Source organism: Microcaecilia unicolor, chromosome 5, assembly GCF_901765095.1.
Source record: "Microcaecilia unicolor chromosome 5, aMicUni1.1, whole genome shotgun sequence".
Taxonomy (NCBI): domain Eukaryota; kingdom Metazoa; phylum Chordata; class Amphibia; order Gymnophiona; family Siphonopidae; genus Microcaecilia; species Microcaecilia unicolor.
The window spans coordinates 214819075-214833747 of NC_044035.1; the positions used below are offsets into that span (position 1 = coordinate 214819075).

The 14673-nt window shown below is 44.9% G+C and overlaps 1 protein-coding gene across 1 annotated transcript in view; it reads right to left on the reverse strand.

Moving 5' to 3' along the window:
* Nucleotides 1-14673, reverse strand: part of KCTD19 (potassium channel tetramerization domain containing 19) — a 580310-nt gene that overhangs the window by 34048 nt on the left and 531589 nt on the right. The window contains exon 16 of the mRNA XM_030205019.1: nucleotides 3431-3532. Within this exon, the coding sequence (XP_030060879.1) occupies nucleotides 3431-3532 (102 nt within the window). The remainder of the gene's footprint in view (nucleotides 1-3430; nucleotides 3533-14673) is intronic.

The following is a 14673-nucleotide window of genomic DNA, read 5'->3' on the forward strand; positions in this document are numbered from 1 at the left end:
ATGGGTACTAATTACATACATATGTATAATTTCTTATCTCCACCTCTAACATTTAGTAATATGCTTATTCCTATAGATATACAATACCTGTAATGAAACAGAATCAGGGATCCTAGAGTTGATGTAAACACTGTCTATAATTCTTCTACAAGTCAGTGTACATAATCAAACTTGTTAAAACTATTATTAAGTATCTGGTACTTAATTTCCTTTCTTTTTGTTATTTCAAAATTAATAAAAATGATTGAACAAAAAAAAAAAGGATAGCAATTTATACAGTCCTACTTAAAAGGATACACTTAATTGGATAACAGCTGAAAATTACAACTATCTGGTAAGTTGAAGACCTACTTCTGGAAAGCCTCTGATCCATCCCTCTTTTAATGGATGAATATCAAGTTATTTAGCCAAAGCCATCTATTAACCAACCCCAAATTTAAATTAAAAGGATATATACAATTAATTCTGAAGTTTACCACACAAATCCTTTTGAATATTAATCCTCTAATGTTTAGGATAATTTTCATCTGAAAAGATAGGTCTTTTGGTTCAACCAAATAATTCCTAGTTTTAGGTGCCTAAAATTTAGGATCCTAATAGGAAGGGCTGAAAATTTTTGAAAATTGCTCCTGGGCGAGGCAATTATATAACAACATGCCTGACCCTACATACACTATATACATAAATTCTGGGTTAACTGACACTTACACGCATAATCACCCTAGTTGCTATTCTATAAGAGTATGTGTAAGTGCTATAGTGAATATGTGCATGGGAATGTACATACAGGCGGAGAATGGCCAGGACATGGCTTGTCTCCCACACATGCACTCCACTTATAGAATACTGTCAGTTGCTCTTGTTGCTTGGTGCATTTAGGTGCATTTACCCCTGCCATCAACCTGGTGTTTACGGCATGCCTACATTTAGATGCGTGGTGCAGGTTTATGCTAGTATTCTATAATGGAAACTGGGTGCTTGGATACTGTTATACAATAGGCGCCCCCTGCACTGCATTGGGGTGCCTACACCTCTTTATTGCCACCTATGTGCTTAAATTTGAGATTCATACAGTGAACATTTAGGGGCATGTTTATTAAAATGCAGTTAATGCACATTTTAATATTTGGTAACTGTTAGAGCAGGTCTGCTCTAACAGCTACCACATGCTAAAAATAGCCTTGAGTTACATTATGTCATAACTACTCAAATGCATTATGGGACAAAACTGGGCGGGATATGGTCAAAGAATTGGCAAGGACAGCAGAGATAGTGCGCAGTATATTACCGCATGCTAACTGTAAAGCCTGTCAATAACGTGAATGCACAAGTGGCATCAAGTGCAGCCACACTACTGGCAGCAGCATGCACTGGCAGCAGTTAGCATGCACCACTTGTTCCTCTGATCCCATCCCCACCAACTTACTTAACACCATCTCTCATACTGTCACCCCCTCCATCTGTCATATCCTCAACCTCTCTCTCTCCACTGCAACTGTCCCTGACACCTTCAAGCACGTCGTAGTCACACCTATCCTCAAAAAACCATCACTTGACCCTACCTGTCCCTCCAACTACCGCCCCATCTCCCTCCTACCCTTCCTCTCCAAAATACTTGAGCGTGCTGTTCACAGCCGCTGCCTTGATTTTCTCTCCTCTAATGCCATCCTCGATCCGCTTCAATCCAGTTTTCGCCGTCTACACTCGACAGAAACAGCACTCTCTAAAGTCTTTAATGACCTGTTCCTTGCCAAATCCAGAGGCCACTACTCCATCCTCATCCTCCTTGATCTATCCGCTGCTTTTGACACTGTCAATCATGATTTACTTCTTGCCACACTGTCCTCATTTGGGTTCCAGGGTTCTGTCCTCTCCTGGTTCTCCTCCTATCTCTCCCACCGCACCTTCAGAGTACACTCTCATGGATCTTCCTCCACCCCCATCCCGCTCTCTGTTGGAGTTCCCCAGTGATCTGTCCTTGGAGCCTTTCTTTTTTCAATCTACACCTCTTCCCTAGGCTCACTGATCTCATCTCATGGTTTCCAGTATCATCTTTATGCTGATGACACCCAGCTGTATCTCTCCACACCAGACATCACCGCGGTGACCCAGGCCAAGGTATCGGCCTGCTTATCCGACATTGCTGCATGGATGTCCAACCGCCACCTGAAACGGAACATGTCCAAGACTGAGCTTATCATCTTTCCACCAAAACCCACTTCTCCTCTTCCTCCACTCTCTATCTCAGTTGATGGCACCCTCATCCTTCCCGTCTCATCTGCCCGCAACCTCGGAGTCATCTTCGACTCCTCCCTCTCCTTCTCTGCACATATTCAGCAGATAGCCAAGACCTGTCACTTCTTTCTCTTTAACATCAGCAAAATTCGCCCTTTCCTCTCTGAGCACACCACCCGTACTCTCGTCCACACTCTCATTACCTCTCGCCTTGACTACTGCAACCTACTCCTCACTGGCCTCCCACTTAGCCATCTATCCCCCCTTCAATCCGTTCAGAACTCTGCTGTATGTCTTATATTCCGCCTGAACCGATATACTCATATCACCCCTCTCCTCGGGTCACTTCACTAGCTTCCAATCAGATACCGCATACAGTTCAAGCTTCTCCTTCTTACCTACAAATGCACTCAGTCTGCAGCCCCTCATTACCTCTCTACCCTCATTTCCCCTTACGTTCCCGCCCGTAACCTCCGCTCACAGGACAAATCCCTCCTCTCAGTACCCTTCTCCACCACCGCCAACTCCAAGCTCCGCTCATTCTGCCTCGCCTCACCCAATGCTTGGAGTAAACTTCCTGAGCCCTTATGCCAAGCCCCCTCCCTACCCATCTTCAAATCTTTGCTCAAAGCCCACCTCTTCAATGTTGCTTTTGGCACCTAACCTTTATACCTTTCAGGAAATCTAGACTGCCACAATTTGACTGCCCCTATTTGACTGACTGTACATTTGTCCTTTAGATTGTAAGCTCCTTGAGCAGGGACTGTCCTTCTATGTTAAATTGTACAGCGCTGCGTAACCCTAGTAGCTCTTTAGAAATGTCAAGTAGTAGTAGTAGCTCAAAAACATACATAAACCCCAACTTCCCGAGTGACAGTATAGGCTTTGTACTTACTTGTGTTGATCTTTGCACGTAACACGCAGTAAGTGAAAAACTTACCATACTTTATTAAACATTCCCTTTAATTTCCCAGTGTAAACATATTTCTATATATTAGGCATTTTTATATTTAGAAACAGAACCTGTATGTATCAATCAATTTGGATCTGTTTTTAAATTTAGCTGGTTAGTATTTATGACGTTGCTTCAATTTGATAATAGGATAATGGTTTGCTGCAATCAAAAAGAAATCAAATGAGATTTTTATAGACTGTGGGTTACTAGCTATAATATTATTAAACATTATATACTTACTTCTGCCCACCTATGTAACTTTTCATAAATATGCTTGTCATCTTTAAAAAAATCAATGCTCAATAAGTCTTCCACAAACTCTTTTGATGTAATCTGAAGAGTCTAAGATGGAACAGATGTGTTAGAAGTAAATACATTAGATATAAACTTGTGTTTATATAAAATTTCTTATTTTATGATTTAACCAATAAACAAATACTTCCCAATATTTAAAACCATTTAATTGGCCAGGAATGGCTACCGGCCAGTTAAATGGCTCTTAACCGCCGGCTATCCAGCAATATTCTGTGGGAGATAGCTATCTCCAGCTGAATATTGTCAGCTAACCAGCTCTATCACGTGATACAGCCGGCTATCCATGATATCTGCAAATATTAAATGCATCGCCAACTAAGTTTGGCAGCGAAATTGAGCCACAGAAATAGCAGCCCTATCTTTGGCCAGATTAAACTTAATCAGCCAGTGCTACTATTACTACTACTAATCATCTCTATAGATGTAGTCAGCGCTGAATATATGCAGGTACTTTCTCTGTCCCTAGGGGTCTTAGAATCTATGTTTTTGTACCTGGGGCAATGGAGGGTTAAGTGACATGCCCAAGGTCACAAGAATCTGCAGTGGGAATTGAACCCTGGTTGCCAGGCTCAAAGCCCACTGCACTAACCATTAGGCTACTCCTCCACTCCATTGAATATTAACTTGGCTGGCTATATTTAAACCAGCCAAAAATAAACAGGATATTCAATGCCAGTCAAAACGGCCTGGCATTGAATATCCAGGGTTAGCGCCAACCGCAGGAAGCAGCTAAGCTAAATCCCATGGTCTGACTATCGGGCCCATACAGAACACCTCAGCGCAAAACAAAAATTGCGGTTACTTTTCATTCTAAATCAGAGAAAATGTCTATATTGAGATCATATTTTTCAAAAGAAAAAAAATTGCTTTGTTCTATGTCCAGAAGATAAACATTTTCTTTTAGGTGTCTTGAAATGACAAGCACAGAAGAACAAGGAACCTTCGCGCAGGCAGTGGTGTGCTGGAGCCGGCTCGCTCTGGCTCGCAAGATCCGGTTGTTAAATTTTGCCCGGACTTGCGAGCCGGTTGTTGGAAAGGGCTCTCCCTCCCTCCACCCTGCGGATCCGGTCCCTCACCAATCCTACCTTGACCATCGAATTCTTCGGGGCAGGCAGTGTTGCCTGCCTGCTGCTATCGCTGACTCTCCCCCTGCTGCCTGTTTGCGCTTTAAAAATGGCCGCCGAGACTTCCAGAGGCGGCCTCGCGAGACTTCTGTAAGTCTCGGCGGCCATTTTGAAGCGCGATCGGGCGGCGGAGGAGAGTCAGCGATGGCAGCGGGCAGGCAACACTGCCTGCCCCGAAGAATTTGATGGCCAAGGTAGGGTTGGTGAGGGACCAGATCCGGAGGGAGGGAGGAAGCAGGAGAATTTGCGGAACAAGTCGGGAGGGGGTGGCAGGGGAGAGAAGGGAGCTGCTGGTGCATACAGGGCAGGGGAGAGGAGAGGAGGGTCACTGCTGGACATGGGTGGATGGAGGGCAGGGCAGGGGAGAGGAGGGTCACTGCTGGACATGGGTGGATGGAGGACAGGGGAGAGAAGGGTCGCTGGGTATGGGTGCATGCTGGGCAGGGGAGAGGAGGGTCACTGGGTATGGGTGCATGCAGGGCAGGGGGAGAGAAGGGTCGCTGGACATGGGTGGATGGAGGGCAGGGGAAAGGAGGGTCACTGGGTATGGGTGCATGCAGGGCAGGGGGAGAGAAGGGTCGCTGGACATGGGTGGATGGAGGGCAGGGGGAGAGGAGGGAAGAGAGAAGAAATGCTGGACAGGGATGGAGGGGAGGGAAGAGTGAGGAAGGAGATGAGATAAGGGAAAAGGAAGAGAGGAGAAAAACTGCACATGGATGAATAGGCAGAAGCTGAGGACCAGAAATGAAGAAAGAAAGGAGGAAAGGAAATAAATAAATGGAAAGGAAGCCCTGGAAACGGAGTTAAGAGGCCAGATAGCAGCAGAATCGGATACTGGCCAGCATGATCAGAAAAACAGTCACCAGACAACAAAGGTAGAAAAAAATCATTTTATTTTCATTATAGTGTTTGGAATATGTTCACTTTGAGAATCAGGTGCTCAACATTAAAAGTTTATATTTATTTACTTATTTATGGCATTTTATCCCACATTAAACATGAATTAGATTGGAACCTGGGATCATTTAATTTTTTTTCCTGGAGAGAGTAATGCATTGCCCCCCCCCCCCCCCCCCGGCTATAGCCAGCTCTGCAATTTTGGGGGGCGCAGAGGTGAATGGGGGGGGCGCAGAGGTGGACGGGGGGCGCCGAGGTGGACCGGGGAGAGAGCCTGTTGTTAAAAATTTACCAGCACACCACTGCGCACTGGTAAAAACAGGCAAGCAAACACAGCGAAGGAGAAAATGAAGATAATGACAAAAATCCAACAGACTCAAAAGAGTTCACATTAGAAGTTCATTTCACAAAAAATAAACTTCTGATGTGAACTCTTTGAGTCCGTTGGATGTTTTGTCATCATCTTCATTGTCTCCGCTGTGTTTGCTTGCCTTTTAGGTGCCTAGTCATATATGAGGGGAATAAGTATGTCTTTCTGCATCCTCTTCTGTTTGATAATTTTCTTTTTAGGAAATCTACTTAAATTTACCTATATTGATCCTTGTAGGTAAATGATTTATTTTTGTTACCACCTTCATTAGTTTGCCTTTCTATGGTTTTTTTGTTATTTTATTTTGCCTTGATTATATTATTTTTATTAATTTTATGGTTCTCCTCTCTTGAGATGTGGACTATTCGATTATCTTTTTGTTTTTCTTAAGATTGTTACAGTGTTCATTTTCTTATTTTCAGGAATTTCTTAAATTTGTGCTGATATAAGTAACTAAGACCCTGATGCACAAAAGTCGCCATTAAATACTGTGAGCATCTATATCCATGGTTGAACTTACCGATTTCAAAATTGTGATTGATGCTCGAAGGAAATCGCATGCAAATGAGATGTACAGAAATTCTGCAAGCAGTTTGGTAGGTAAAGCGCCTAGCACATGCATTCAACAGTCACTTGGTAAGTGTTGAAGTTATACACATGACGGGGGGGAAAAAAGCAACAATTGTGTCATACGCATTCATCCTAAGCATGCATCATATACATGCACCAAGAAAGCGTCATATGGCACTCATATAGTAAAGTGTTGCAAATGCACTTTAAAATCCCAATATCAAAGGAAGTTATCCACACCCAAAAGAAACCTAGTTTCAGGCACAGAAGAAAGACATCTAACTACATAGCATTTCCTGTAGCCCTGGAGTACTGCTCTTCCCCTTAGATGTGTCTCTCCTGAGCACAACCCTAAAAACTGTCCATTTAAACTCCTTCTCTTTCATTCCAGGAACACAATGCTAATTAACCCAGCTGGAAGCCTGATGAATCATCAGCTTCCAGTCTCTTCTGAGCATAGCCCTCCTGGCTTCAGAATATATAGCCTTCTGGGAATTGTAGTCAAAACCTCTTTTAAAGGGACCCAGCTTAAAACTGCCTGAACTTCCCTGTTTTCCCCACTTTCCTGGCTGCATCCACGGTGACCCCCCAGGCTACAAGAATTGGAATCCATAGGAAATGCTGCGTAGTTAGACATCCTTTTGGGAACTGGGAGATGCCCGGTCTCCTGATTGGCTGCTGCTATATGACAGGATAAGAAAGTTGTGTTTTCATTTGATGGATATCATGTGGTGTCTTGCCTTTTTTTTTATGATTGGGTGCTGCTGTATGATACTATGGGGAAGCTGTGTTTTGGTACTCCATTTCATTGGCTGAAAATTGGGTGAAACCCTGCCCTGCCCTGTCCTTGATTGATTGGCGTTTAGTGTCAGATGCTGAGCTATGGACATGAATGTTGGATATTTTTGGCCACACCCCTGAAGCAATGATTGAGAAATAATAGATTGTGAGCTCTTTGAGCAGGGACAGTCTTTTCGTGTATGGTGTATAGCGCTGCGTATGCCTTGTAGCGCTATAGAAGTGATAAGTAGTAGTAGTAGTAAATAAAAGGACCAGATTTTGTTGGGTTGTTTGCAGCAAGCCTGGAGCATTTGGACTCCTTAATCTTCAGAGGACATTAGATTATTGTAACTCATTATGCAGGTCAGTTTCAATATGGCCACTAGACTGATATTTGAATTGAAGAGTTTTGAGAGTGCTACTCCTCTCTTGAGTAAGCTGCACTGGTTGCCTGTTAATTCACATATCACATTTAAAATGGCTTGTCTGGTCTTAATATCTCTCCATGGTATGAATCCAGAGAATTTAACACATGCAGAGACTCATTTTCAAAGCACATAGACTTACGTAGTTACATAAGTTACTATGAAGCTCATTTTCGAAAGAGATGGGACGTCCAAAAAGTGACAAAAATGGGCACTTAGACATCCTTCTCGCAGAGACGTGCAAATCAGTATAATCGAAACTGCATTTTGGACGTCTTTGTCAGAAGTCCATCACAAGGACGTCCAAATCTCAAGGGGGCATATTGGAGGCATGTTCGAGGTGGGACTTGGGCGTTCCTAAGACCAAAGCAAAGACGTCCAGGACTAAAACTTGGACGTTTTCACCTAGACCTGTTTTTCTTAAGAATAAGGCACAAAAGGGTGCCCAAAGTGACCAGATGACCATTGGAAGGAATCGGGGATGATCTCCCCTTACTCCCCCAGTGGTCACTAACTCCCTCCAAACCCCCCAAATTGTGATGAACGACATTACTTGCCAGCCTCTATGCCAGCCTCAGATGTCATACTCAGGTCCATTACAGCGCATGCAGGTCCCTGGAGTAGTTTAGTAGTAGGTGCAGTGCACTTCAGACAGGTGGACCCAGGCCCATACCCCCCCTACTTGTTACACTTGTGGAGGAAACAGCGAGCCCTCCAAACCCCACCAGAAACCCTCTATACCCACATATAGTTGCCCCCCTTCACCTGTAAGGGCTATGGTAGTGGTGTACAGTTGCAGGTAGTGGGTTTTGGGAGGTTCAGCACACAAGGTAAGGGAGCTGTGTACCTGGGAGTATTTTATGAAGTCCACTGCAGTGCCCCCTAGGGTGCCCAACTGCTATCCTGGCATGTCAGGGGGACCGGTTTACTACAAATGCTGGCTCCTCCCACATCCAAATGGCTTGACTTTGGACGTTTTAGACTTGGACGTCAGATTCTGAAGAAATGTAGTGGCTGCCTGACCTGAAAGAAGCAAGCCTAAGGTACAGCATGCCACGGATGCCTACTACCACCACAGTGATCCACAGGCTCACATGCATATGGATGCACTACGCCTGGCTCATGCTACAGGTATGCACACCAAGGAATATAGGGGCTTAAGTCCCCATCACCATATCACAAAGTTTGACAGAGTACACCTGTGGGATACCTGAAGAATGTCAACAATACTGCAATGACTGATGCTTTACAATACAGAGACAGTTCTAATACTGGTGTTGTAATAAAGGACATGTCCAGGAATGCCTATCTGAATGAGACTTGTGCCCTGGTATCAGCTGATGCAATACAAAGTACTTTTGGATCTCAATGATCCCTCAAGACTGATCCAGACTCATTGGAGCCTGGGCTGTGGGGAAATTCCTAGAACTAATGTCACAAGACTGTTCTGAGCCCTGAGTTCCAAGAAAGCACCAAGAATATCATCAAAAGCTCAACCGCTAGTCTTACCAGAGCCAGAGATCCAAGAAATGCATATTGAATGATGTTAAAGACATTCCTGTGTTTTTTCCAGCCAATCACCTTCTGAAATGTTATTAGAAGATCAGATATTACTGTTATCAGAAATGGTATGAAAGATGGACATCTCTAGTTTTTTGTTTTCAGCCTCCTCATCTGACTTTCATCCAATCTTCTATTAACTCACCAAATACCTGAGTCTTGCAGATTGAACACTGCCTTCCAGAAGACAAACCCTGCATCTTCCATTGTCCATGAGGGACATTGTCAACACATACAGCTTGTATGGGTGTGATTGGCAGTTGCTTGTGGGTGACAGATTAGAGCTGCCTATAGGGTAAAGTGTGTGTTTGCACTAACTAATAAGTTGTGAGTTTTATTTTCAAAGAACTTTATTTCCTGTCATTTTTATAGTATGTACCCTATGTAAATAAATGTATTATTCTTGTTATAAATACGTGTTCTGATGGTTCATTAGATAAAGGAATAAGGACTCAGGATTGCTTATAGGATGCATGTTTTTACATAAAGATAATTCCAGAGTGCTAACAAAAATATTCTTTGAATGCCTCTAACTAATTATTGTCTTACTCCTACACACAGGTTCCAGTGCTCTACAGAGACTGGACACAAGAAAGAGTTGGGCAGTTGCTCTCAAGGAGGGCATCAACTAAACATCCTCTGCTCAAACAGATGGCACCTGAGCAACCATACCCCACACCACTGTTCAAAGAAAACAAAGCAAACAACCAGCCTGTGCTCACCTCGCCCTCTGGTGGCCAGAACCGGTGGCTGCTGTGGACTGTCACCCATTCCAGATTTCAGGCCAGTCCGGTCCGGATCTTCCGGGCTGCCAGACTTGCTTGCTTGGATTGAACCTACACAGCACCCGTAGTTTCCTGGTGATTGTTGCAGCTGAGCTCCAGGTGCTGCTGGGCTTATTAGCCATTCTGAAACCTTGCTGCTTTGCCTTTGCATTGCGTCTAAGGCCCTGGTATGTTGGTGCTTTTGCACTTCAGCCTGAGTTTGTTTCCTTGCTCTAGTTCTTGCCTGAAGTCTTGCCTGTTCTAGTTAGTCTATGTTTAGTTTAGGGTATTGCTTGTTTACTGTATTGCTTGTTTCCCAGTCTTGTGTCTCGTTTGTATGTCTTTGTCTAGTTCTGGGTTTATCTGTGTTTGTTCCCTGCTTCAGTGGCTGCTTGCAGCTTTCAGTTCAGTCTCCTGTCTAGCTGTGTTTGTTCCCTGTTTCAGTGGCTGCTCGCAGCTTTCAGTCCTGTCCTTTAGCCTATCCTTTCCCTGCCTTGCTGTCCCTGTGCTGCCTAGCTGTTATCCAGTCCTGCCCTGCCCAGTAAGTCCTGCCGGCCACCTGAAGCCTTGAGCTCAACTCTTGGTGGAAAGTGGCCAGGTGCAGGTGAAGCCTAACTGTTTGTCAGAGATCTGCCCTGTCTCTAGCGTGGGGTGGTTTTGCCTGCCTCTGCCGCTACTCGGCAGTGGCCCAAGAGCTCACTAACCCAGTTTCCAGCTTTGAAAACGTGTCACAGCCAAAGGGCAGATCTTACTATAGTCAGTCATAAATGTCTTCTGCTATTCGGCCTGAGACTTCAGAAACAGAAGATATAGCAAGTTATATGACTCATAAAGACCTAGTAATTTTGGGGGTCACCCAGTTCAATTACTGTTTTGACAGCTACAGGGGATGGAAATCTGTCTTCAAGAATGCCATATTAGATATGAAGCTTATCCCACAGGAAGAGATGAATCTGATGCTGAAATGACTGAGAAGTAAATCAGCTGAATTTGTAAAGGGATTAAAACATACATATTTGCATGACTCCTCTAGAGGCTTAAAAGAGATGTGGGAAAGACTCAAACAATACTACGGCATCTAGAAGCTATTCAGAATTCGCTGATGGGAAGAATAAAAAATCTTCCAAAGGTTTCAAGCAAAGATAACCATAAGCTACCTCCTCCAAGAAATAGAAGCAATCAAAGCTGAGCTGAACCTCCCAGGACTTTGCTACTTAAACACATTTTGGGGCATAAATTAAGCTGCCGTATTACATAAAAGAGAAATCATCATTTGGCATGAAGTATAAAGAAGACAATCAAGACAAATTTCCTCCCTTCATAGTCTTCAGAAAGTTTATTCGAGACTTAGCAAAGAGAAGAAATGATGTTTGACACCTGAAACAAACAAGACAAGCCGTGTCCTGAACGAGAGGCCAGCCGAGAAATATGGCTTCACCAGGAATCTATATCTATACAAAAAAGACAGAGGATTCTACATCATCTGATCTTCTTTATACTACAGTTCAGCAGAGGATCCAAATCAATATCCTCTGAGAAAATGTTGAGGGTTTAGGAGAACATAAGAATAGCCATATTGGTCAGACCAATGGTCCATCTAGCCCAGTAGACATGCTTTGACTATGGCAAGGCATTTTGTGAACACTCATGGAGGACGGGTAATACCAAAGGGCAGTATGTAATACTGGTACTGTCGGATCCCTATTTGAAATCTGAAATTCGACCTGTGACATCATGGATGTATCTGTATGCGGGTGCTGGCATCCTTTAAGACCAGAGAGCATAGCCAATCATTTGCCTGAATCATGGGGAGCAGGGTGCCCAGGGAAACCATCCTGAACTTTTCTCTGCCAGATATTTGTTCAGGGTCATTAGGTCTAGGATGGGAAAAAATCTCCTCCCCCCCCCCCCCATCTCCCCATATTTATTAGCAGCAAGGAAGTACTTGGAATAGAATCCCTTCCCTTTTTTCCCTGATGGTACGAACTCGACTGCATGGGCCTGTAGAAGGGATGAAAGTTCCTCTACAATAATGACCTGGTACTGAGAACTGAACTTTGACACTCGTGGTGGGAAATTTAGTGGTACTTGATGCCAATTTAGGGTTTAACTCCACAGAATATTTGAAGAACCCACAGGTTGGAGGTTATAAGGGAACATCTTGTGTGGAAGATTTTAGTTACTCCCCCTATCGTAAAGCCATCCATGACAGTTGCCTTTTGTGTGACTATGCTCTCTTGGTGCTAGTCAAATGATTGTCCCTTGCTTTGACTAGGAAGCTGGCTGGGCTTTTTGGGGCCTCTGCTGCCTAGGCATGGAGTGGGTCCTCTGGGATTGCTGGGAAGGGTCGGGCCAGAGGAGTATAGCTACATCTTTGAGAGTAATAGGATTTCCTTTGGTTTCCACCAGTAAATCGAGAAGTGGAGGCTGCAGAAGGAGTGAGCCGAGAGAGGGATTTCATGGTATCAGTTGTTTCTTGATGAGGTCCACTACCTCCTCCTCTTTGTCTCCAAAAAGATTACCGCTTCCATCAGTTTTTCCTGAACCTCAGGTTCTAGGTCTCAGACACGCATCTAGTCGAGTCTGCATATGCCAATACTTAATGCAGAAATCCTGGCTGCCACATTGAAAGCAACCTAGGTTGCCCTGGCCCAGTGCTTTCAGCACTCCTTCTGCTTGGCTACTAGTGCTTGAAGTTCTGATGCTTTTTCAGATGGTAGAGAACCTACAAACTCTGCTACACTATGCACCAAATTCTGTATGTAGGTACTCAAGCAGAGCTGGTAGGACTGTATGAGGGACACAAGCATAGAGCCCTGGAAAACCATCCACCCAAATTACTCCAAAGTTCTAGCATCTTACCCTGGGGGTGCCGAGGCATGGGTTCTTTTACTCTTGGCCCTTTTGAGAGTGGATTCCACCCAGAATATTGATGAAGCTACTGGTTCTTAAATCAAGAAGCCTTCGGGACTCTGTACAAAGAGTATGCCTTCCTTGAAACAGGCTGTACAGAGAGAAAGGTCTCCCAATTCCGTATCTGTGCTGCTTGAAGGAGGTCATACACACTGTCACAGCTTTCTTAGGGGGGAGAGTCTTCATAGTCAGGGACGTCCAACATTTCAGCCCTGGGCTCATCCTCAACTTTCAAATCAAATGGGATGAGCTTAACCATCTCTCTCAAAAAACTGACAAAGTAGAGCTCCTCAGGAGGATAATTTCTCCTTTCTTGAGGTGAGGAGGGATCTGAAGGCAGACAAAGGGAGCCCTCCTCTGAGAACTTCTCTAGGTCAGCCTCAAGGCACTTAAAAGCAATCCAAATCAGACTCAGCAAAATGTTTCTCATGAGAAGGCTGAGTCTACGTCCACCTCAGTCTACTGGACTCATATCCAGACTCTGAACGAGAGCACTAAGGGATAGTCCCTTTCTTGGATACAGAGGGAGCTTCTTTCCCTGATAGGCTGGGCAGGAGCACCAATTCTTCTGATGCTGAAATGGGCATCCAGCGAGGTATCAATGTTAATGAATGGGCGACGGATAGAGCATGGGCCTCCAGAATTGGCTGGGGTGGAGCCATGGTTAGCATACATGCCCTCAAGGTCTCAGCATTGTGCTGAGCTAAGATCCACTCCAACTCCTCCTTGCAAGAGGTCCCAGAGCTGCTTCTCATGGGTAGGCATTGGTAAAAGCAGGGCCAGCATCAGTGCAGGGACAGCCTGCAAAGTTGATGGAGCCAAATCAGAAGACAGGTCTTGGCGGATCAGCAATGAATCCTTGGAGGGGGAGTGGACCTTTTAGTGCCAATGCTTTTTGGGTACCAGGAATGGTGGTGGCCCAGAGCTCCTGGTATTATGTGTGGATGAAGTCTGATGTTGGTGCTCCTTTGCTCCATGAACAATCTGTTTGAAGGGAAAGAATATACTGGTAGGGCTATACTACCGTGTGCCAGGACAAAATGAATAGATGAAGAAATGTTAATAGAAATTAGGACTACACAATCCTGAATGATGTCTAATGGGTAAAAGTGAATCGATTTTTCAGGGCCGTGCCTAGGGTCTCTGGCGCCCCCCTGCAGACTATCAGTTGGTGCCCCCCCGGTCATCCCCCTCCCCCCCCCCGAGGTCGCCACCGTTGCTGCTGTTCACCCCTCTACCCCCGGACGCCAGCACTCACACCGCCAACCCCCCCCCCCCCCCCGTCCGCCCAGCCACCTTCCCTCCAGGTCCGCCCACTCAACAGACAGACCTGCTAAGGAAACACGCGGCGCCAGCTCCCATTACCGGCCACTGCTGCTTCTCCTGTTGAGCAGCAGTGGCCGGTACAAAAACAAAAACAGCTGATTTTAAGAAGCAGGAGCAGCACCGCAGGCAGCCATCAGCCATTGGCTCTGCAGCCGCTCCTCTCACCTCTCATTAGCAGAGAGGCAGAGCCCAGGGGCTCCATGTACACTCCCTTCCAGGATCCTTCACCCCCCCAAAAAGGGAAAAACTCCAGCATTGCCCACAGCTTTCAGAGGGGGGGAAAAAAAAGTTTGTGGTCCCCTATTCAGCCAATGAGACAAGTTCCCAGTCAGTCACCAAAGAGGAATGCAGAAAACATGAACACAACTCATTTCACATTAGGAATATCTGATAGAACATTATGGAAGATTCTTTGACATATGACAAGATGGAACAAAAA